At 36.4% G+C, this 24,359-nt stretch overlaps 1 protein-coding gene across 1 annotated transcript in view; it reads right to left on the minus strand.

Moving 5' to 3' along the window:
- Positions 1-6,657: 6,657 nt before the first annotated feature.
- LOC110451571 (cleavage stimulation factor subunit 3-like) overlaps positions 6,658-24,359 on the minus strand; it is a 60,177-nt gene continuing 42,475 nt past the window's right edge. Inside the window, exons 22-32 of the mRNA XM_021499671.1 lie at positions 21,895-22,050; positions 18,291-18,399; positions 17,528-17,670; positions 16,289-16,562; positions 12,512-12,652; positions 12,080-12,250; positions 11,338-11,478; positions 10,828-10,979; positions 10,232-10,434; positions 9,851-9,910; positions 6,658-8,928 (exon numbers count right to left, since the gene is read on the minus strand). Of these exons, the coding sequence (XP_021355346.1) occupies positions 8,801-8,928; positions 9,851-9,910; positions 10,232-10,434; positions 10,828-10,979; positions 11,338-11,478; positions 12,080-12,250; positions 12,512-12,652; positions 16,289-16,562; positions 17,528-17,670; positions 18,291-18,399; positions 21,895-22,050 (1,678 nt within the window). The 3' untranslated portion in view covers positions 6,658-8,800. The remainder of the gene's footprint in view (positions 8,929-9,850; positions 9,911-10,231; positions 10,435-10,827; positions 10,980-11,337; positions 11,479-12,079; positions 12,251-12,511; positions 12,653-16,288; positions 16,563-17,527; positions 17,671-18,290; positions 18,400-21,894; positions 22,051-24,359) is intronic.

A 24,359-nucleotide genomic window follows, 5' to 3' on the forward strand; every position in this document is an offset into this window, starting at 1 on the left:
ATAGCTTGGATGACTGTCGAAAAATTTATGAATAAAAGAAATTAAAGTCTCTTCCACATTAACTGGGGGGCAGTACATTTTTCAGTTGTCATTACTTCGATTTGAATCGAACTGTCCGTGATTTAGAAAATGTGATGATTTTTTTCAGATTTTCTATATAAAACGGCCAGGGTGTCTTTGAGGTGAGTTTTGGGAAACATGTCAGGTTTTAACTAGGGTTGAAGAATTAAAACTATAATGTTTTATTCTGTTTTACATGTTACACACATTCTCATGTTATATGTAATTGAAATGTGCTGAAGCATTGTGTTAAATGCTGTGGATTTTTTTTTTCCCAAAATTATTTGGGCCAGTTCTACAAATTTTTTAGGCACCCAAACATTTTTTTTGTGACAGCCAATGCAGGTTCCCCACTATCCTTTATTCAACATGTTTACTTTTGAAACTGATCAGTTAAACAAAATGGCCTACCGACAGCTATCTTCGATTTTTGACATTGAAGGTTTGTTAGTACCATTTATCAGGAATATCTTCAGGGATTTTTCTCAAATTAAATATGTAGGTTCCCCTTGATCCCTCATTGTACATGTTATATTTTGAGACTGAATGGCTAAAGGAAGAACTAAACAGATCTTTCTCATATTGCAATGTTCGATTCTATTTCTTTCATATTAAGTACTGTACTAGTAAATATGTGAAAAGACAAACTCACTTTGAAAGTTGGCTTTCATACACATCAGTATTGAGTTTAGATCAAAAGTTACCTCAAGGTGCATTTACTGTTAACATGACTCGATCAAACAGATTAGAGGAAAGAAGAGAAAAGAACAACTGACAAAGAACTAATGAAGATGGTACAATGGTGGGCGCCAAGATCCCACTGGGATCTCTTGTTAGGATACTTGTTTCACATTTTGGATACATTGTTTACGGTCGTTGTTGACATATCCAGACCAGGATATATCTACAAAATTCTAACCATTGCTTTCAAAGTTCAGATCAGCCTAGCTATCTAACTAGGCTAAAATATTTGTTTTATGTGAAGTTAACTTATTTAAAACTTTGGTCTACCTTGTTGATCAAAGTAAAATGACTAAAATATGTAGGCAACAGGTAATGACACCAAAAACTTGGTATGGTTTTAATAATAAATGCCCTGCATCGCTCACCTGGTATTAATCTCACAAATGTAACCTTAAAAGTGATCTAAAAGGCAAAATATCAGTATTTATGACTAAAAGTCATTCAAAAGAACCTGTTAAAAGATTTTTTAAAAAATCACCCCTGTTACCTTGAAAGTCGAACAATGTCATTACGTTGAATACATTTATAGCTCTTCATCTCAGCATGCAACTTGCAAAATATCCCCACCCTAGACCTTTTGTTTATTGAGATTAGGTAATTTTAATGTTTATACATATTTGACCAAATGTGACCTTGAAAGTATGTCAAGGTCATTCATATGAAAAATGCTACTGGCAAAATATCAACATTCTGGGCATCATGGATATTCAGAAGTTGTTTAAAAGGTTTTAAACAAATTTGGCCCTTGCTACCTTGATTTTAAGTCAAGTTCATTCACTTTAACCGACTTGGTAGCCCTTTATCCCAGCATGCTACTTGCCAGATATCAATATTCTAGGCCTTATTGTTATTCAGAAGAAGTTTTTTAAAGTTTTAAACAGATTTGACCCCTGTGACTTTGAATATAATTCAAGGTCATTCATTTGAACAAACTTGGTAGCTCCAACATCTTACAGTATACCTGCATCACCCACAGTGTGCAGTGCCTTGTTGTGGACGCTAGGTTACCATGACCTTGACCTCAAGTTCAAAGGTCAAATACATACCAGTACAAACTTTTCAGTGTCATTTAGTCTGTTTCATAATCTTGATGAATCTTGCAGTTCATCTGCATCACCCACAAATGATATGAAGTGCACTATCACAGGTCCCTGTGACCTTGAATTTAAGGTCAAGTGTGTGCAAATCTTTTAAAATTAGGGAACATTGACCTTCCATGTCATAGCATTTGAATTGCATTTATTAGCTCACCTGGTCCGTCGGTCCGTACGTCAACAATTTCTTTAAACGACTTCTTCTTAACCACTGATTGGAATTCAACTAAATTTGACTGGAAGCATCCCTAGGTGGTGGGGATTCAAAATTGTACAAATGGTGGGGCTGAGGGGTGGGGCCAAAAGTGATCAATTTGACTATATTGCTTTAAGCGACTTCTTCTCTGGAACTAAGAAGTGGATATCAACCATATTTGACTGGAAGCATCCCTAGGGGGTGGGGATTCAAAATTGTACAAATGGTGGGGCTGACCCCCCAGAGGGCTGAGGGGTGGGGCCAAAAGTGGTCAATTTGACTATACGTGTATTGCTTTAAGCGACTTCTCTGGAACTAAGAAGTGGATATCAACCATATTTGAATGGAAGCATCCATAGGTGATGGAGATTCAAAATTGCACAAATGGTGGGGCTGAGGGGTGGGGCCAAAAGGGGTCAATTTGACTATACGTGTATTTCTTTAAGCGACTTCTCTGGAACTAAGAATTGGATATCAACCATATTTGACTGGAAGCATCACTAGGTGGTGGGGATTCAAAATTGTACAAATGGTGGGGCTGACCCCCCAGGGGGCTGAGGGCAGGGGGCTGAGTGTGTCAATTTGAATATATTGCTTTAAGCGACTTCTTCTTTGGAACTAAGAAGCGGATATCAACCATATTTGAATGGAAGCATCCCTAGGTGATGGAGATTCAAAATTGTACAAATGGTGGGGCTGAGGGGTGGGCCAAAAGTGGGCAATTTGGCTTTATTGCTACAAACAATTTCTTCTGTAGAACTATGCACTGGTTATCAATCATATTTGATTAAAAGCATTCACGGGAGGCAGGGATTCAAAATTGTACAAATGGTGTGGCTGACCCCCCAGGGGGCTGAGGGGCGGGGCCAAAAAGGGTTATTTGGCTATGCTGCTTTAAGTGACTTCTTCTCTGAAAGTAAGAAGTGGATATCAATCATATTTGACTGAAAGCATCCCTCGGTGGTGGGGATTCAAAATTGTACAAATGGTGGGGCCAAAAGGGTCAATTTGACTATATTGCTTTAAGCGACCTCTTCTCTGGAACTAAGAAGTGGATATCAACCATATTTGACTGGAAGCATCCCTAGGTGGTGGGGATTAAAAATTGTACAAATGGTGGGGCTGACCCCCCAGGAGGTTGACGGTTGGGCCAAAAAGGGTATTTGGCTATATTGCTTTAAGCGACCTCTTCTCTGGAACTAAGAAGTGGATATCAACCATATTTGACAGGAAGCATCCCTTGGTGTTGGCGATTCAAAATTGTACAAATGGTGGGGCCTTGGGGTCTGGCATATTCCCTTGGATCTCATTTGGAGAATATTTTGCCATAATTGATAAGATATCCAGGTGAGCGATACAGGCCCTCTGGGCCTCTTGTTTATATTTCATAATTCATTAGTACACAGTTCCTGTAACAATCTAAACACATTTACATTGTATATTTATGAAAATTATAGACTTACAGGGGAAAGGGACGAATTTAAAGAACATTCAGTTTTTAAAGCCAACTTGCAAAACATGACCATCAATAACTCGCACTATTTGATTTCTGAGAACTAGTCATTTCAACACTGAAAATACATGCTGCTTTAAAATAACAAGAGGCCCAATGGGCCTGCATCGCTCACCTGGTATTAATCTCACATTTGTAATCTTAAAAGTGGACTTAAATACAGCTACAGGCAGAATATCAGTGTTTGATACATAAGAACCTATTTAAAGATTTAAACATGACGCCTTTTGGACATTAGGTTGAAAGTGGGTCAAGGTCATTCAATTAAACAAACTTGGTAGTCTCATCATCCCAGCATGCTACAGGCCTAATATCATCAGCCTGGGCCTCTTGGTTATTCAGAAGAAGTTGTTTAAAGTAAAAAGTTGACGTCGGACGGACGATGCACCATGCCATAAGCTTACTTGGCCCTTCAGGCCAGGTGAACTAAAAATGTTATGCAAGAACTTGGGTTCTTTGATAGTTTTAGCACAGGGTCCAGACACATGATAATTATTTATTGAATAAATATCAGATGTAGTGGTTAAAACACCATATACAGTTATATTGGATGTTAAATTAAGTCTGGGATCCACAGGTATTGAATGTGACTATAATCTGCATACACACTGAGCTTGCATTTCAAGAAACAAACAAGACTTGTATAGCATCTTTCATTTTAATATTAAAAATTAATAGATGATTGAAAAACAACAAATGCCAGTAAGATATCATTCGTGCAGTATAATGATAGATACAACAGTCAACAGACTACCTTTACTCTACAGGAAATATTCTTGAAATATGTATCAACAAAATATTACAACTCTTTGTACATAAATCTATGAATTTGAAATTACAGTTATATGATTATCTCACTGGGTCTTTCTTCAATCATTAAGTATCAGAAAATATTGCACAAACAAGCAACAGTTGCTTTGGAGTCTTTTATGATGTCTCCTCAAATCTTCTTTTACAACAAACATCCTCCTTACACAGCCAACATCCTCCTTACACAACCAACATCCTCCTTACACAACCAACATCCTCCTCACAATCTTACTTACAAACACAATACACAAATACGCACCAAGTTTGATTTCCAGTTTGTTGTAAGTGATACCTGATGTTACAACTGGATTTCAACAATTATTAACCAGGTAATATTATTTAATACGAAAATACGAAATTTAATGTTATCCAGTTAGAATAAGCCATTCTAAAAAACTTTACTTTACATATTTACAAGTTATGCCATTATTTAATAAAACATATAAGTCAATACAATTATTGATGACAATTTCAGGAATAGAAACCTAGGCATCTATGTGGAAGGCCAGAGTTTTCATTACCCATTCAAATCTACCCATTAACATTATCCGCCATAGCTGAGCAAGTACAGTAGAAGTTTAGTACCTGAACCACCAAGTTAAGTTAACTTTCACTTTGGAGCATAAATATATGACACTGTTGATGAAGTAAAATATGCATTAAGTGAATCAACAGAAAACATACAGAAAAAAAAACCAGAAAAAAAAAAGATTTTTGTTTAACATATCAATTCGTTCTTTTTTTTCACTGGCATAAAACCTATGTTAACAACTAATCTAGCCCAGCTCTTAAGGAAAACCAAACTGTTGTCATGGTAGCTCAATAAACAAATAAAGCACCACTTATAAAGAGGTGTACGAATATTCTGGATTTCAAAAATGTGATGTACTAATTACATATGATAGGCAGATATCACCAATCAGTAGCGCAACATAATAAATAAGGATTGTTTATAATAATGAACCTTCATTATATAAATATTTACATCTGTGTCAAAAAACGTTCTTGACAAACATTGAATCATCAATAACAGCTAAAAATAGTAGTACAACATACCATGTACTGGATTTTCCCCAGGTCATGTCCAGGAAACAATTAACAATCCAGTTTTATACTGATAAATAATGACGCTTGTACGATTAATCTCAATTTACATATTTACATCAATGTCTTCAATATTATGGCCAACACACTCTATATATAAATAATACTTACTAGGAATGGTAGAAAAATTCAGGGAATTTAACTTAATCATGTCTAGGGTAGTTCTCACTGAATAAACAGTCATGTTAAAATCTACATATGAAGCATTAACTCTGTAATGATGTATCTAAATCCAATACCCAAAACAGTCCACACAGTATGTTTGCAAAGGTATGAATAATCTAGAAGTACATTGCCTGGCCATAGTAAAGATGGACTATCAACTCTTTGAAAGCTAAAACTGGAGAAGATAAATAAATCCCAGTACCCATATTAGCATACAGTAAAACCCCACTATCTCGAACTCGTAGGGTCCAGATCAATAGTTCCAGGAATCTGAGGTTCGACCAACATCGTCATTTGTTTTACATGTGGGTTGACAGACAGTACGAATACTGTAAATATCGTGGATAGTAGATGATAGAAGTAAAAAAAAAAATGATAATACTGCAGTTAATCCTCTCATTATCTGACATCCAGCCGACCCCTGTTTATACCGGTAAGCACAATGAGCGTGGCCCGCAGCCTGTGCTTCGAGACATGTCGATGGTGTGTGTTTACCTGTTCGACGAATGGATGGGTAAAATACTAAGATTTTGAGATGTCAGGAATAAATCAGAGTTTGAGGAATACGGGGTATTAGAGCAATGGCTGTTCGAGTTATCTAAGGTTAATTTACAAAGAATATTTAAGAACACGGTCGGGATCAACCGAACTGTTGGAGGAATGGGGGATTTCGAGTTATGCGAGTTCGAGTACGTAGGGTTCCACTGTATTTTGAACTTTAATCGCTGGGAGCAACCCCCCCTTTTTTTATTACTGACCTTAATGCCCCAAAGGGCTCTGATATGAACAAATCAAAAGTATGTTAGAAGTAAATCACTGGGGGTTTTCACAGAAATATTAATCCTGTAATAAATGTGTACCAGTCAAACTTGAGAAGATTTTTGAGAAGATTGTTGATTCACTGTACCACAGACATAGTTAGATATAATTCAATTCCAGGACGATACACCATTGATCCAAAAAAGCAACTTACAATAAATCCTGGTTTCAATTTCCATCTCGTTTATCGCCAATAATTATGTCCATTTTTCTTGTTTATTTTTTTTAAATAACACCAAACTTCTTGGGCGAATGGTGGACGTATTTCAAGGTTTTACAGTATATAACTTTAGACCGATTTCTATGAAGTAAAATCTGGCGATAATATTGAGACAAATAACAATAATAATTTAAAAAGAATACATATGTATTAATACTTACTAGCAATTCACACTGAACTAATTCTAAAGGCCTTTTCACAAATTTTGAGAAAAGCGTTGATTATGTTACAGCACATCATTATATACAAATGGACAAGTGAAAAACAATCATTTCAACAACTATATTCAATAAGCTGCCTTTAAGATAAATCAATATCTGTCAGATTGACAATAATCACATCATTTTCAACCCTAACAATGTGAGGTGTCATTAATCTTTGCTGGGTACAGCAGATAAAATGAATCATTGGACACGATTTGTAAAAATGTTAGGATTATATCTATATTAGGGTCCATGAATCATTAAACACAAAATTATTCTGATGTCATAACAGTATCTAATTTCACTTACCAGTAATCATCTCGACATATTTTTCAAGATGACATTCAAATTTTCAGTATACAAGTTGGCCTGAATGTATTTCATACGAAATGTTCAAAATGGCTTTGTGCATTTTTGGAGAAATATTCACTAACAGAAAGGTAAAGATTTATTTCAAGCAATCTATAGTCTCCCACCTTTGGAAAAACTGTGGAACCAAAACTGAATGAAGAGCCATAACTCTAGATCTGCGTCGATTTGGCGAGAGGCAAGATTTTAGTATGTGATACCACACCATCCCAAGAGGTATTTACATATAAAATCTGGTACTGATAAGTTACAGTGTAATACATAGGATTAGGCTCCAGACAAAGGCCCCATTTGTGTATCTGGTTGAACCGTATGTCTGTTTTTAAATGTAACACTTGAGGGTATAAATCCTGGGGGACCTGCAAATGAATATGCAGGTCTGGCGAGGCCTTGTCAAGGCAGCATCAGATTACTAGGTCCGACCTTTTTTCATAAACGAACAACTCTGGTCAAACTAGTTCAATTGTCTGGAATGCGATAAACTAAAGGGCCATAACTCTGCATATAGAGGGGCAAGTGACCCAATGTCAATACCCAAAAGGTACTTGTATTCAAAATTTGGTTATTGTATGTGACAGTATATGACGCATACCCAAGACCAAGTGATGTACAGACAGGATGACTGACTGATGCACAGGGATGCAAACTTGGAGTAATACCGTTGGGGGACTATAAAGCATTATGATTCTAAAGTATCATAGAGAAGTTCAGATCTTTCCATTCAAATCACAAGTGAAATCAGATATAAAAGGTTAGTGTTAATAAATAGTAGGAACTAATTTGGACTTAAAACGAGTCCATTATAATACCAGTGGAAACTTTCACCAAATTGAACATTCTGCCAACATTACATTTAGTAAAATCTTAACTTAATTAGTGTTAAATCACTCTATACATTTTTAATGTTATTGTGTTTATTATGTTGTTTACTAAAGCATGCTGTAATAATAATAATTGGATATCATTATGTAATGCAAAAAAGGTCCAAATTGAAATTGTAGGGAAAATTTCCCTGTGGTCAGTAACATTTCACTCAAACAACTTCTACATTATTTATATCACCTTAAAACATGTTCTATAACTTGAAACCTTCAATATACATGTATATCTAAATTAGCAAATGTTTTGTTTCATTTGAACCAATAGATACAGTGAATGTATTAACAATAGCAATGAATCATGTTTTAACATACCGCCAGATCACATTTGTTACAAGATAGTAGGTCTTCGTATCGTCTACCGTTCACAAAGTTATATATAAGTTTCAATGATACATACACACGGATCATGGAGCCATCATGACTTATTTCACAGTGAAAAGATGGGAAAAGAACACTGTTTACACTCCCAACACCATTTTGATATAATTACAATAAATTGTTACACACAGTTCACACCTTTTAACCTGTAGATAACTTTAATAGACTCTACCAAGCATTTAACGGGATGAATCCATTATGGTGTACTGTGGTGAAATGTTGTTATTTTCATAATGTTCTTAATTCAAGAAGCACTTGAGTACACAGCGAAACTGGTGCTCATGGTTTGATCAGTACCGTCGTTGTTTGTCTGCTGGTCAGCAGCGTTACAGCTCAGTGGGACTCGGGTTGGGTGGTTTCCAGACGTGGCACCTATAATACAAATATTACACATCATTACCACCGTAAAAACACAATATTACCACTAACAATTAAAGACCAAACTATTTTCGCCCTCTAAAAATTTCAATCTTTAGGCACTTATAATCAACTCAAAACGTTCAGTATTGAATTCACGGATGTACCATTACCAATAAATACTGCTTACTATAGATTTAAGTTGAGAATAAAAGAGTAAAAAATATCCTGTTTTACATTGACTTAACACTGACACAAGCCAGAACAATTACACTGTGTAAAAACTACAAAAGTCCTACATAACACTCAACATGGATGTCAAAGACACAATATGCATGAGACACAATTTTACAGAAGATGAGCTCTGAAGTCAGCCTCCCTTTGGCCGAAACACATCGACACATAGATGTAAATCAAACATTACATTTTGTACCGGATTCAGTGTTGTTGTTGCTCATCATTTCTTTTAACATTTGCCCCCCCCCCAGTTGTTACTAATTTTACAGTAGGTTTAACCACTGCATTGTTGATGAGACCTCTGGTCTATTGCTTAATTAATGTTATTTTTAGGATTGATAATTACACAACAGGATTGCCTTAACAAGTGAATAATACACACACAAAACTAAACAAGCTGTTATACTGTTTATTATGGAAACATTCGCCCGGTCAAATACTCACCGTTTGCAAATAAAGTCAATGTTGGCCTAGTGTTAATTTCTCCATTCACATGTTATTACCATATGGTGTATATTATGTACTAATATTTGATGTCATAATATACTCACCCTCATTGACGGAAAAGGCGACAGTTAAAACTACGGTGAAAATTTTCCCGCCATACAGTACATACGGAACACCATGGAATGCAGTATTGGAAACCTTATGTTATACACGCGTGTGGCATGTACGAACCAGTGTTGTATACTGTACTAACCTGTGAGCGCCATTGTTGTCTTGTGTGTCAGGTAGTCAGTGTGTTTTGGAATAGATGACACTACAAGATATCAAAATAATCCAGATATTACAACAAGAGATGGCAATAGCTCAGGACTTTCATATTAATACTTGCAATGTGTTAAAACAATTTTGAAAATAATATTTTCATATCTTCTGCAATTATTTTACTGACTATGTGTGCAATACTTGAAACCCTGGTTATATCTCCAGGGGGCAGTAATTCACTTATGATTATTCATAAATGCAAGGGATAGTGAATATTAATACATTCCAGGGATAGTTATGAATATTTGCAAATGCTGTACAATAATTCACTTATGAATATTCATCAATGTCAGATTATGAGGACCATACATACCTGCAGATGCCCGTTGAGCTAAGAGTTGATACACCTGCTTCATGCGTTCCATATTAACTTTGCTGGCATCACCATGATCAATAATAGGAAGGGGGTAGTCCTTCCCTACCACACATTTGGCTGCCTTTTGGACGGACGGCGGGGCATTCCAGGGCTCAAAGATATACTTAGAAGGGTAGTTCTTCAGTTCAGGCACGTAGGATCTATGGAGTAGGGCACACAGGTGAGATTGTGGGAGAATTATGAAGAATTAAGATTATTATTCAGTTAAAGCCATCTTTACTGAAATAAGAGGAACAAGAGATGCTATCAAATTTCAGGTATCGATGATGAAAGTTTTCACTTAATGAGAAAAACAATCATAAAATCGTTAAACATAAACAAACAACACGCTCAAGCATTTAAGAAGTCCCACTCTGAATCCATATCGGTATTCAACACTGCCTCACTCTTTTTTGACATTGGTGTCCAACAATTATTGTCCAGCAGTAGAAGTTTATATTTCATCTTCATTTTGATAATATCAAGATTATTGAATAAATTTAAAAAAAAAAAATTAAGTCCACAAAAACCTTTAATCAGACAAGGTTATATACCTGATGAAGTCTCCAGTAGGGTCTGCCCGCTTTCCAAAGCCCACCGGACAGTAACAGTGGAAAAACTGCTGAAAGAAGGAGCTGCAGGATAGCCACATCCACATCCCAGCATTTACACTCCAGTCAGCATCCAGCAGTAGTTCATCAAATACCTGGTAACAACAATCACCCGGTACAGGTATAATTACAGGTAAATATACAGGTACACACATACTACTTAACACTCCAGTCAGCAGCCATTTATCAAATACCTGGTAACAAATCACCCTGTACAGGAATAACTATTTTTAAGTTTTCAAAATTATTGCAAATAAATTAGCTGAATTGTAGAATTTGCGTAAGACAGGTCATTACATGAAGCACTTTAATTTAGTAAAGTGAAATTTACATACACAATTTGTAGATTATTTCACTATCTGGGAAACAAGATTTCCATGTAAAATATACATAATTTTTTTTCTTCTTGCAAGGTTATCAGTTTTGTGTATGTAAGTGTACAAAAGTGTTTACCTTCATGCCCTCCTCCCAGGAGATCCATAAATCCCCGCGCGTAAGGAAACATGCCACTGAATATCTGGCTAGGTGATGGATCCAGCCTGTCTGCTTCAACTGTCTCATTATTGCATCAATCCATGGATAACCCGTCATACCCTGCAGAAAATGTGACTCGTTATCATATCATGTAAATTACACTATATACTGGGAAACATTCACCCAGTCCAACTTTCACCATATGCCAGGAAAATCGATAGTCACCCTTCTCATCTATTTTCCTTAATGTTGTTTACATAAATTTGCTCTTATTTTGGTCAGTTAAAAAAAAGAGTAAAATAAAAATTTCACGATGTACAGACACGTTTTATCATCCCTTGTGCTAAATGTCCAACTTATTATGTCAGAGCAGAAAAATATTCCTTAAATAAGTCAGGTGTTTTGGAAAATTTCCAACTTGTGATTCATTCAATATCGATAGAGAAATTTTGTCCCTCCAAAGATATAATCATCTTATATTATCCTTGATCGAGACATTTTTTCGTTAAAAATGCCAACGACAACCTCATGAAATTACAATTTAAATAATTATTATGATTCCATTTAGAGGCCTGATACATGCTGTGGCAGACACTAGGACCTGGACCCATGCCTAAACGAAGACCTCAAAGCCAGACTCGATTCATTCTGGTTATTTACAGAGACTTGCTGTACCTGTTCAGTTCTTTTTATAGATATTATGATGGAGTGTGGATCTCACCTCTGCCCATTTGGCCAGGCCTTCTGGGTTGTGATCCCATGGGACCTTGACACATATAGGATTATCCTTCATCCGATCAAAGTTTGGATTATTGGTGGCTGCGGTGTAAAAGAATTCCCGCCATAATAGCTGCCCATGCAGCGACAAAGGGGGATCCGATTGCTTTTTCACCTGTAAGATAAATACATTTTAGCATTAATTTTCTATTGAATTCTAACCAAGTTAAATCAGAATTCATTTGTTATGAAGTCAAACCAATTTCAATTAAGTATAAAAAAAAATATGAGTATCCTTCAATAAAATCGTAAAATAACACTATGTGACGGGTGAAATTAATTCTAAGCAAATATTGATTTCACTGGTGAAGGACAAATAGTTGAATGGCGAAAAGTTTACAGTATAAAGTAATGAATTACCAAGTAGTATTATTACCTTTCTGAACAGCTCTGCTAGTTTCCAGTAAAATAGGCGGGGCGCCAAACAGCCAAACCGCAGGTATGGACTGAGAGCTGTTTGGCTGGGGAATAATGACTGGGCTGTCATCTTTGGCTTCTCAAAACTGGCTACCCAAGCCTACAAGTAAAAAGCACTATGTGACAATACATTTCATATACAACCTCAAATCATACAGTATTCTAATTCTAATTACACAATTTTGATTTGTTATTAATCACATTTAATTAACTACATAAATTAAAATTATGTTAATTAAATTAATTACCTTTAATTAAATATTTTACATTTAATTACATTAATTACATTAATTACACTAATTACATTTAATTACATTAATTACATTTAATTACATTTAATTAAATTAATTACATTTAATTAAATTAATTACATTTAATTACATTTAATTAAATTAATTACATTAGGGCCTAATTAAACTAATAAAGTTATAAAGCAACAATTCACCAAGGATTGCAGATTCAGCAAAGTATTCAAGAATATTTACCTGTTTCTAACTGTTTCTTATTGACCCAACAATGCAATCATGGTACTCTTAATAAGATTGACAGGACAACAACAGAACTACATTTGTCCTGACTTTGGTTTAATTTGACCCTACTGAACTATGAACATTTATTGAAAATCCTCAGTCAATCAGAAGACAGTTTATTTAGGACCGGTCATAAGAGAGTAATTAAAAAGATTTATTACAGTTGAATGAGAAAAACTCATAAGAAAATGTTTGAGACCATATTTGAATTATCCCTATATATGGCCTTGCCTTCTTCCCCCAGGGTTCAAGTTCAATAATCGCCAAACTTCCAAAATGCATATTTGTACTTTTCAGTTTTTCAAATTGCAAAAACCAAATTTTCTCTTTTGGGTCCCTGCTCCCATCATATTAAATATTTCATTTACTGTTTACAGTACCAGGAAATTGTCCAAATTCATGCAATTTGGGCAATTATTAATATATTACTCCATAAATACAGTTGTAAATGTTTTGCCTAAATTTGGTATGGAGAATTCCAGACCATTAACATCAAATGTTGTATACTTCATGTACATACAGTGTACCAGGATTTTTTTACTGAGACAAACATATAACATTTCACCTTTTGCCAGAAAATCCTTCTTTGCCCCGTATCAATTTTGCCCTTAACATTTAATTGCTAAATTGTGTGTATTATTTGCTAAATATTTGCTGTTATGATATATTTGCCTTCATTACGTATGGTGAAGATTTCCCTCCATACATTATACAAAATAAAATTGTAATGGTCTTAAAATTCTCCATACCAAATTTAGGCAAAGTATTTCAAAATGCATTTTTTGAGTAATTTACAAACTCATTCACCCCACTCATTTAAACTGGACTTGCCCAGTCTCTGATTTGGTAAGGTTCAAATGTGACTTAAAGGGTAAAACGGTTAAGGACTTTCCCAACTGGCACGTCCATCAGGCTACAGATGGGTGACATCTTTCATTTACACAAAATTGTATCACCTTGGCACAAGAATGCTCCAATACCAGATAACGTTTAAGTCCCTTTCCTTATACATATTAAAGCGTTAGTTTTTAAAATATTATCTTTTTGGTCCCACCCTTCTGCCTCTTGGAGGCCAAATCAATAATTTATATATTAATACCAAATTGTCTTAGGTCCAGTGATGCTTTTATGAAATTAAGCCAAAAAGGTGCCTTTTTTCTTGAAGCAGTATTTGTTAAATAATAACTTCATGCATAAGGTCCTAACCTTAATGAACTATTCCAACCTTTGAATTGGAAGAGTTCAAATGTGTCTTCAGGGGTGAATGAGTTAACAAAACAAAAACAAGAAAAAGTTACATAAACCATTACAATGGAATTAATGACACAAAGTTTTACCATCCATGCATACACATCAGTGCTCCAGTGCTTCGACACAAACATGTTACCCATATAGCTCCAGTCTACTCAGCTGTGTATCAGTACATGCTTGGAAGTAAACATATGAAAAGATCTGCATCCCATCCAGTTTTTCGGTCACTGTCATTAAACTATAGAGCCATTGTTAATATAAATAAATTGCTGAAAGGACCAAAGGACCTGCAGTAATATCTTATAAAACACAAAATCAATCGCTGTAACAAATTTTTAATGGTATGTAGCTTCAAAACAGTTCATCACAATCAGTTCTTAATTCACTCTTTTGAATGGAAATACATATCTTGCCATATTCTAAGATACTAACGTCGCTGTACCCAAATCAGGACAGTACCCAAAATGGGACACTTGTGGGAAAACGGCCCAAGAAATTGCATTGTCATACAATGCAAAGAAGTACTTTTATGCATACTGTTTTCATTTGATGATACTTTTATGACAATTTAACTGTATGTAAGCTTTATTGGCTGCTGATTATCGTAACACGGACAATTTAAAGGTAAGAATAATTGCCAAAGCGAAACTTTCCTGATTTACGTGTTGTGCAACGCTATTTATTTAGATATCATTTTCAAAAGTCTATTTTATCAAAACTGATGCTAGTCTGGAGAAGAAACTTAATCAGAACCCACTTTGACTCTAAAATATTTCAATTATGCATAATTTTCTGCTGATATTGATCGTTTATCCTCAAATATTATCCAAAATACTGTGTCCCTTTCGGCGTTCTATTTATAGAACCAGTCGCACGAAATACCAACTTGTAATAGAAATGAAAAGTGGATAGTATCTATTTATGAAAATTTAACAAACATTTTTGGAACTGATAGTGTGGTATAAAGAACATTGATATTTATCTCAGAAGTGTCCCGATTTGGGTACAGTGATGTTACTCCTGACTGGACAACAGGCTCCCAGTACACTGTATACAGAATATCTCCAGGTATTTCACTCTTCTGGGTTCTTCACTTTATTTTATTCACTTACCCCTACATTTTTAAACTGGACTTGCCCGCCCAGTCTTTGATTAGGAAGGGTTCAAATGTGAACTTAGGCCAAAAAATAATAATAGTCTGTTTAGGGTTGCATGGACAAAAAAACAAGGGTAGATAGGTCGATTTATTTTTATTTATATATTTTTGTGTACCAGGTGGTCATGTGATTTTATGACCCTACTATTGTATTTAAAACAAAGAATTATATAAACAAGGTTCATTTGGAGGCAAATTGTGCTCCATATATGCTGACATTTAGCGCCAACACGGAGCTAGAAGCCATTTTGAAAGGCAAGGAACCTTCTAAAATCAGTGTATTTAATTAATTCTTTTTAAAATGACCTGTCTTCCGCAAATTCTACAATTCAGCTGATTTATTTGCAATAATTTTGAAAACTTAAAAATAGTTATACCTGTACAGGGTGATTTGTTACCAGGTATTTGATGAATGGCTGCTGACTGGAGTGTTAAGTAGTATGTGTGTACCAGTATATTTACCTGTAATTATACCTGTACCAGGTGATTTGTTACCAGGTATTTGATGAATGGCCTTATGGGTTAAAATGGAAAGCAATTTTTGACATCACAGACTTGAAATAACATGTTGATATTGTTTTTCACTTCCAGATGCAAATGAATAGAGCCCTTTGTTTACATCTTTTCAGTACCATCTTCAAGGAGCAGTATACAGTTGTTCTTCATACGCGACTGTACATGTATTTAAGTTGTCTTTCAATCCACACAACTGGGTATATTGCTCCCATGATATGAAAAAGAAAAAAAAGAAAAAATACGAAAACCGAAAAAAGAAATAAAAAGAGGAAAAGATTGGTACCTTTCTTTCTAAGTGCCGTTCCAGTCGAGACAAGGCCTCCATTTCCCCTCCCCGAAGTTCTGCTGGTTTTAAGCCCTCTGTGTCAAATCCCAGTTCTTCAAGGGTGGGTACTCCATAGTGTTCATCATGCTCATCGGTAAGAGGTGTCCTACATTTTCCCAGATAAGCTGCGTTGATCGTTTCCACAGGCTGTTCTGGAGGGTCCATCTTGGACAGGATCATTTGGAACCGCTTGTACGTCAGAGGCGACATTCCATTGTTTTGGTTTATAATCCTGGGGAAAAAAAGACTGTGAGTTAGTCAATTTACAATTTAAATAATACGAGTTCAATATATAAGTTCAATGGATACTGCAAACATACTATGTGTACTTGTTTCCTGATTTAGCTCCTAAGCCACACGAGGCCGTTTCGTACTCTCAAGCTACATTCTACCCTAATCTGCCAGCTACATGGTAGCTCAATGCCTCTTTTATGCATCATCAGGGCTTAAAGGGTTGATAGCTCAAGGATCGTTGTCCTAGCTATAGTATTACATCTGTTGATGTCTACGTGTGTTCCTTCTAGAGGTGTAAAGATTCCCGATGTATCGGTGAAATGAATCACATCTCGAGTGCCGATGCATCGTGGCAATCGCTACATGTGTTGTGACACTTTAAAAAAGTTATGTACAGGAAACTGGCGCCCTTTCAGAGTGCTTATTAAATAACCCATCGCACAAAAATCATTTCAGCATGCATTTCCTCTTGTTCTAAAATCGAAAAGAACTTCTTTTTTTCCAAATTTATGCTATACGGTTTTATTTAGGAGATAGATCACTTCAAAAACAAATGAATTTAGGATGGAAAACAAACACTTAAGATTTGTTTCAAATCAAGGAAAACTATGGTAACTGGTCTGTAAAAAAAGTTGCAATACGTATCACATTGTGACCCATGAATCTTGATATGTATCGTAATGTCACAACCCTTGCAATAAACAGCAATATTTTCTTCCTCTGCTGTGCAAAGTGAAAAGTACTGCTAAATTGTCTTCCTCGAGTCAAGATCTTCAAGAGTTGTTGTAACCTTTTCAGTGACAAAAATGTTACCATAGATACATGTGAATCACATGATCCTGTACATATACTCTCCATCCTCACAGCAAAGGTATTCATCAATGTTTCACAGAAGTCAGAGAAACGGATCAATAAACTGGAATCCCACTATTTAACTGTCAATATTAGTGACCAACAACTCACCTCTGTAGGTCGTACAGCGTGTGGGATGTGCGAACGATTGTCTCCACACCTGCTTCATTAGCTAGAGCTTTAATGGCGGCATCCCGCTCCTTCCCAAATGGCTCGGGGTCTTCCTCGAACGACAAGGTTGTGATGTTCCACTCCTGTACACACACAAACTTGACATCAAACTGGGATATTTTTTAAATAGATTAGTTCAGTCTCAGAATTCAGAACTTACAAATCACAGACAATAGGTCTGTGTTGTAATACACAATTCTTAGAATTACTGACCTACTGAAATTTTCAAAGAGCAGATAAACCTTGACCAAGAAATTTTACATGGCTTGATTTAGTGTTTTATAACAGGAAATTAAGAAAATAGCTGCAAGAAAAAAGGAAGAAAAGTAGTTTATCTGAAGACTTTCCCCTCGCTTCTATACCTGTCATTGAATCATACAAATCATAGTTAATAATTTCATAGACGATTTGGTCTTTGAAGTATATGATTCCAATATGACTGTCTAAGGGTCTACTCTTAGTTTGAAAAATAAATTCAACAAAAACAGGTGCTTGTTTATACATAGATTTCTAATTATATAATGTAACTCAAGAAGACAGCTAAAAATCATATTTTAAAAATATACACATGCAAATAATTATCAATAGTCTATACATAGATTTCAGAACTATTGTCAACATGAACATTTCCACACTGCAACAAATTTAAAGGGTCAAATTGGAAAGAAATTCCAAACTTTCAATCTAATACGCAAGTAGCTACCTTGAACAGGCGTGGAAATACATTTGTTGGCTGACCCCGCACAACAAACAGTTTTGAGTTAAGTTTCCTCAACGAGCAGTCCAAGTCTTCCAAACATTGTAACAGGAACCTACAAACATAAACAAAAACAACTTTTGTGATTGAACAGGTTGAGAAGTTTCGTTCCTGCAACATACAAACGTAATAGGAAAGAGAGTAGTGTGCTTCCACCAAAGACTGAACCCGCAACATCTACCACTGAGCTAAAGGGAAACTTTAATTCCTTCTAGCGTGAAGCTATAGAAGGCACTTGTTATCCTATGTACAATCAACATCTACCACTGAGCTAAAGGGAAACTTTAATTCCTTCTAGCGCGAAGCTAAAGAAGGCACTTGTTATCCTATGTACAATCAATATCTACCACAACACTCCCCCCTTTTTTAAATATAATCACCCTCAAACACCACAATTACCCAGGTTTAAACTCCCCGTCACTACATACAGGGTCCAGGGCCACAGACACAATTTGTAACTAGAAAGAGAGAAGTCTGCTTCCGCCAGGGATCGAACCTGCATGCCACCCCAGACTTCTTAATCGGACACTACCACTGAGCTAATTATAAAGGGAAATTTTCTCTAGTGCGAACAATCAAAATCTGCCACACAAAATAAGAAACAAGTAGAGAGGCCGCTGCCATCCACAGTGTATATCCCTGATGTATACTCTGGAGACAAGACAAGATTAGAAGCCAAAGTTTTAATTTGTATAGCAGCTGTGAATGGTTCAATTTATATTGCTAAATACAAATTATCTAAATGCAATTTGTCATTTCCTTTCTGATCCACCATAGATACATTTGTAGTTTAGGTGTTAGATTCAGGACAACCCTTTTATAATACAAATGAAGGAGTAAATATCAAGGTAAAATAAAGCTATTAATGTGAGCTATATATGTATAAGCACCTCTTCACTAAATCATAAAGGATCGAGTTATGCCTTTTGAGGTTAAATGTTTTCCTGAGCTTTATTTCTAGAAATTAAAGTCGATAGTCAAATACAGGTCACAATGACCTACTATTAATTCAACCCTAAATATTCAAGGATTGTTGCTCCTAGAATTTAAAAGATTTGGAAGCTATATATCTGAAATAGGTCTTTTGAGCTATTTCCATGTGATTTTCTTGTGTAAGGAAATCAAAGTCGCTTTTAAAAGAAGATTTTTATCATTAGGTTGATAAAAAAAAGACATTAAATATAAGGATCCTTTTTAAAAAATAATGATGTAAAAAAAATCGGAAATTTTTCATTTATGAAAAAAGAAAATAAACATCTAACTGTATATCGCTTTTTGCCGTCCACATTTAATATAAACCTTATTGTTTTATGCGTCTTTGCTTTAATTTAATGAGAATTAAAATCTGAGAAAATATCACTCAATACCACAAAATTAGATTAGTGCTATCTAAGTCCGTGCTCAATACAGCTATAATTTATAGGTGTATATAATAGCTCAATCGGCACACAGGGGCTTGTATAGACTTATATGATAAAATAAGCTTGAAATACATATATACTAGCGGAATAAAGAAACTGTGCATGCAGAGCATTTATATAGAACATGTATTACCAACTGTATATACATGAAAATTCACACACATGACCGAGTATGACACATACACACTATCTGTGTGTCATTGACAGTTTTTCCCGTGCAGTTTGCTCTCTATAGGCGTTGACCAGTTTGCACGTTTTTCTCATCCAGCCATCCAGTTCGAGAATGAAAGTTTATTTTTCAACTGTTGGGTCACTCTGCTGAGACCAGTGAACAGTAAAAACAGCATTATAACGTTTTAATTTGTGATTAAGGCTATGCCGAGGCTCCATGAAAATGACCGCCTCCGGATTATTGGTATGCTTCAAGCTGGCATGGGCCAAGCCGTTGTCTCTACACGTTTTCATGTCCATCGAAACACAATCCGTGATTTGTGGAGACGACATCAACAGTTTTGCCATGTCGGCGATCGACCTCGTGCAGGACATCCAGGTGTGACGTCACATCAACAGGACAACCATATTCGACTTGTTCATTTGAGAAATCGCTTCCAAACGGCAAGTTTGACTGCACAGACAATCCCTGGGTTGCTACCAATAAGCCCGAGAACTGTACGGAACCTCTGCCACGTCATTGGGTAGCATGTCTGGACTGGTGCAGAAGGCATCTGCGATAAACTCGACGGGATTTGGCAGGCATTTTTTTTACGGACAAGTCGCGAGTCTACCTGGATAGTAGTGACGTCGGTTCCAGAGTGTATTGTCGCATTGGAGAACGTTTCCGTGACGCGTGGGTGGTACAACGACGTTCTTTCGGCAGAGGCAGCGTTATGATTTGGGGCGGCCTCACAGCCAACGGGAGAATGCCTCTGGTGGTTGTTAACGGGAATTTNCTTCGGCTTGTCCATTTGAGAAATCGTTTCCAAACGGCAAGTTTGACTGCATGGACAATCCCTGGGTTGCTACCAATAAGCCCGAGAACTGTACGGAACTGATTGCGTGAACGAGCTATCCGTCCGCGACGTCCTGCAATCCGTCCAGTTCTTCTGCCACGTTATTGTGTAGCACGACTGGACTGGTGCAGAAGGCATCTGCAATTAACTCGACGGGATTGGGCAGGCATTTTTTTTTACGGACAAGTCGCAAGTCCCCCGATCTGTCGCCCATTGAACATGTCTGGGATGAAATGAAGCGCAGATTACGGGCATTTCCTAACCAACCGGTAACGTTGGCTGATTTGGCTGCAGCGTTGGTACAGATCTGGAATGCCATCCCACAAGCATTCTTGAACCGTCTGATAGGCTCCATGCGCCGATGTTGCCAGGCTTGCATTCAGGCAAACGGTGGACATACGAGGTATCAACTTTGTGAACTCAGTATTGACAGGTTGGGGAAAACCACCAACTTGCGTATAATATGCAAACTTGCCTATTATACGCCAATTGGGGTATGAATTTGTTACTAAAATTAGCCAAAATCACTTTAAGCTTAATTTTTTCAAATTGTTTGTCCAAGTCGCATTTGTTTAGTCATGAAACATCATACAAATGCAAAAATAAACTTTATTTGCATGTGGGAAAATACCAAAACTAGATGCAATACATCCGGTAGAGTTACATCAAGTTTCTAAGTAGCCAACGCTTTCAGTAAACATCTTTTATCAACATATTTTTTACCTTGTCGTAAATTAATGCGATTTTTAATAATAAATTGCAAAAGGTTACTGTTAAAGTGATTTGGGTTATTTTTAGTAACAAATCCATACTCCAACTGGAGTATCGATAATAGGCGAGTTTGCGTATTATACGCAAGTTGGTGGTTTTCCCCAACCTGATTGACCCCTACTGTGTTTACGTCACTCCTGAGCGGAACTTATTGATTCCATAACGTGGAAAATGGAATGCAACTGTTAATAAATAACAAATAAATTGTCCCTGAAAACCTTGTTGTTCTATGTCATACACATTTATTTTTATAACACATTTTAGGCATGCAGTTTCTTTTTTACGCTAGTATATATATAATTAAATGACAGCACAGCCCTTCAAAAAATTCGGTCATATATATGTTACCTCCATTTGTTGATTCCAACTTGTGATGAACCAGCGAACCAAGGGTCCAGGACATATACACAGCGATAAGTGGAACTTCCTTTCAGAGCATCTCTCAGAGCTGGGTTGTCGTGCAATCGTAAGCCCTTGCGAAACCAGTGTAATATTTGCTTTCTTGGGCTTCTAGACATTACAAGAAAGTGGATGGCGATATTAAAACAAATAAAAAGTTTATCCACAAGGACTCAACATTTCCGTACGTTTTAGAAGCAAAATCTACCTTATGAACTTATCTTGTTGGCGAGAACTCCAAACCATGCTTTGGAAAACGTGAGGTTATGTTAATGAGATTGTAGCTTTGTTCCGATTGGTCGACAGTCACGTTTTAGCGAGACTAGTTCTGAACTTGACATTGTCGTGAAATTCGCCGGTGTTATTCACACTCGGAACTCCTTGGACATAAACCTACTAAATGTATTGACAGTGGAGTTGCTGTAAGTGGCTAGAGTGGCTTGACATGATCTTGATCAATATTATCCGATTTACCTGTCCGCGTTCTTCTAGTTTTTTACAGTCCTTGTAGCGATGGATAGTCAGGATATGAAAAGAGACCTTTTTAAAAACATAAGGCATTTAAGGGAAAATGCGGATTTTGAGAACATCCGTATTAGTAATGATTTAACAAGAGCGGAAAGAAAAAAGGAGAAAGAATTATGGAATGAAGCCAAACAAAAAACAGCATCGGAACAGGGGGAATATACATACAAGGTCCGACCGAGGCCCCCCTTGGGCAAGGAGAATTGTCAAACTAAAAAAAGAATAATAGACAAAGAAGGGTCCCCCAAATCGCCTACCAAAGTCAAAGACAAACAAGTTTTGTTCGCTAATGCCGATACTCTAACGCAAATTAAACTACAATAGCTAAAACTTCGAATTAAAGAATACTCCGATGATTATAATTATACAAGAAGTCAAACCTAAATCATTTAAAAGAGATATTGTTCTAAGCGAATACAACTTGGATGGTTATGAAACTATACCTTTAAACATGTGTAAAGACTCGCCAGGTAGAGGCATGCTTATATACATGCACAACTCTATGAAATATCTACAATGCAATATAGGGGAGATATTTAACGAGGTAATATTCTGCGAAATTAAACTGGGAACATCCGATATATTCGATATATATGACCTCTAGCCCTGGTTTTGTCAGAGACGTATACTAGCTACATTCTCTGGTATTGTGTTTTTGCCTTAATTGCTCGCTTTGTCTCGGCTCGAGATCGTATCTGATCATCCCGAAACTATATTCTGGTTTGGCTTAGCCAGTGTTGTAGTCTTTGGTCCTCGATATCACGAAATTTTCTTAACTCTATAAAAGTTCCTCATTTTCAAGACAAAACGTGATTTCTGGAACGTTTTATGTTATTCTAATTGAAATTAACCAGTACTGTTCTGCATTTTAAAACTCATAATGAAGGATTTTTACGCCGAATTTGAAATCCTAACTTCTTGGCCCCTAGCATCACCGAAGAGTCCTACAAGGATGAAACACGTGATAGGTCCCAGGTAAAAAAAACCACCACTACCCAATCGCTATGCTGATACCTGTCCTTTGAAGATTACAAAGGAGAGACGCCCGACTTCAAAGCCTGTCAAATTTTACCGTTACGTGACGCAAGATTCTTTTGATGTATTTTAAAGATGGCGCACACTAAGCCGAGTCGGGAACTTCTTATCTGGATCTTGATCCATGTGCGAAGCCTGCCCAACCGTTTGGATAAATGGGGCAAATTAAGCCGATGACACAGGGGTAGGCCCAGGGAATCCTCCGCCCCACCCCACCCCGAAGCATGCCTGTGACTAGGCCAGAAAAGGTCAATCAGTAGCATATATACCCCCTTTCCCCCCTATCCGCCCCCGTGCAAGGCTGTGTCCGCGAATTTTTATGATTAATTTTTTTATTTTGAATTTTGATTTTTTGTTGAAAACGCCACTTTGCCTCAAATCAACCCAATTTGACCGAGTTTTCCTTCTCTGCGTCATTGGTAATGGCGCCGTGTATTTGTCTCACCACCACAACCTGGGTGTATTTTATGGTTAAAAATGAGAGAGAAATAATAACCAGTCATTCCTAAATGTATGCAAAGAAATATCAACCATGTTTTGTTCAATCTTACCCTCGGGTTGAGATCTGACAGGAACGAGAATGTTTATGGCACGCCCCTCACAACATGTCTGTGGCATTAGCATAGCTGCACGTTTTTCGTCGGCAAAGAACACGCGACATGTAGCATTTCTGACGTATTATTCTGATTGTAAATATGAGTAGGGAAATATTGATAACGTGTTTCTGTTCTTCAGCTATTTTAGATGGGTAAATGTATGTCGACATGTTAAAATTATAATCGAGACAGTTCCGTAATTGAACAGAGTATGAGGAATATTAAATATTTTATGATATCGAGATATTACATTTTTGA

Source organism: Mizuhopecten yessoensis, unplaced genomic scaffold (genome assembly GCF_002113885.1).
Source record: "Mizuhopecten yessoensis strain PY_sf001 unplaced genomic scaffold, ASM211388v2 scaffold6135_1, whole genome shotgun sequence".
Classification (NCBI taxonomy): domain Eukaryota; kingdom Metazoa; phylum Mollusca; class Bivalvia; order Pectinida; family Pectinidae; genus Mizuhopecten; species Mizuhopecten yessoensis.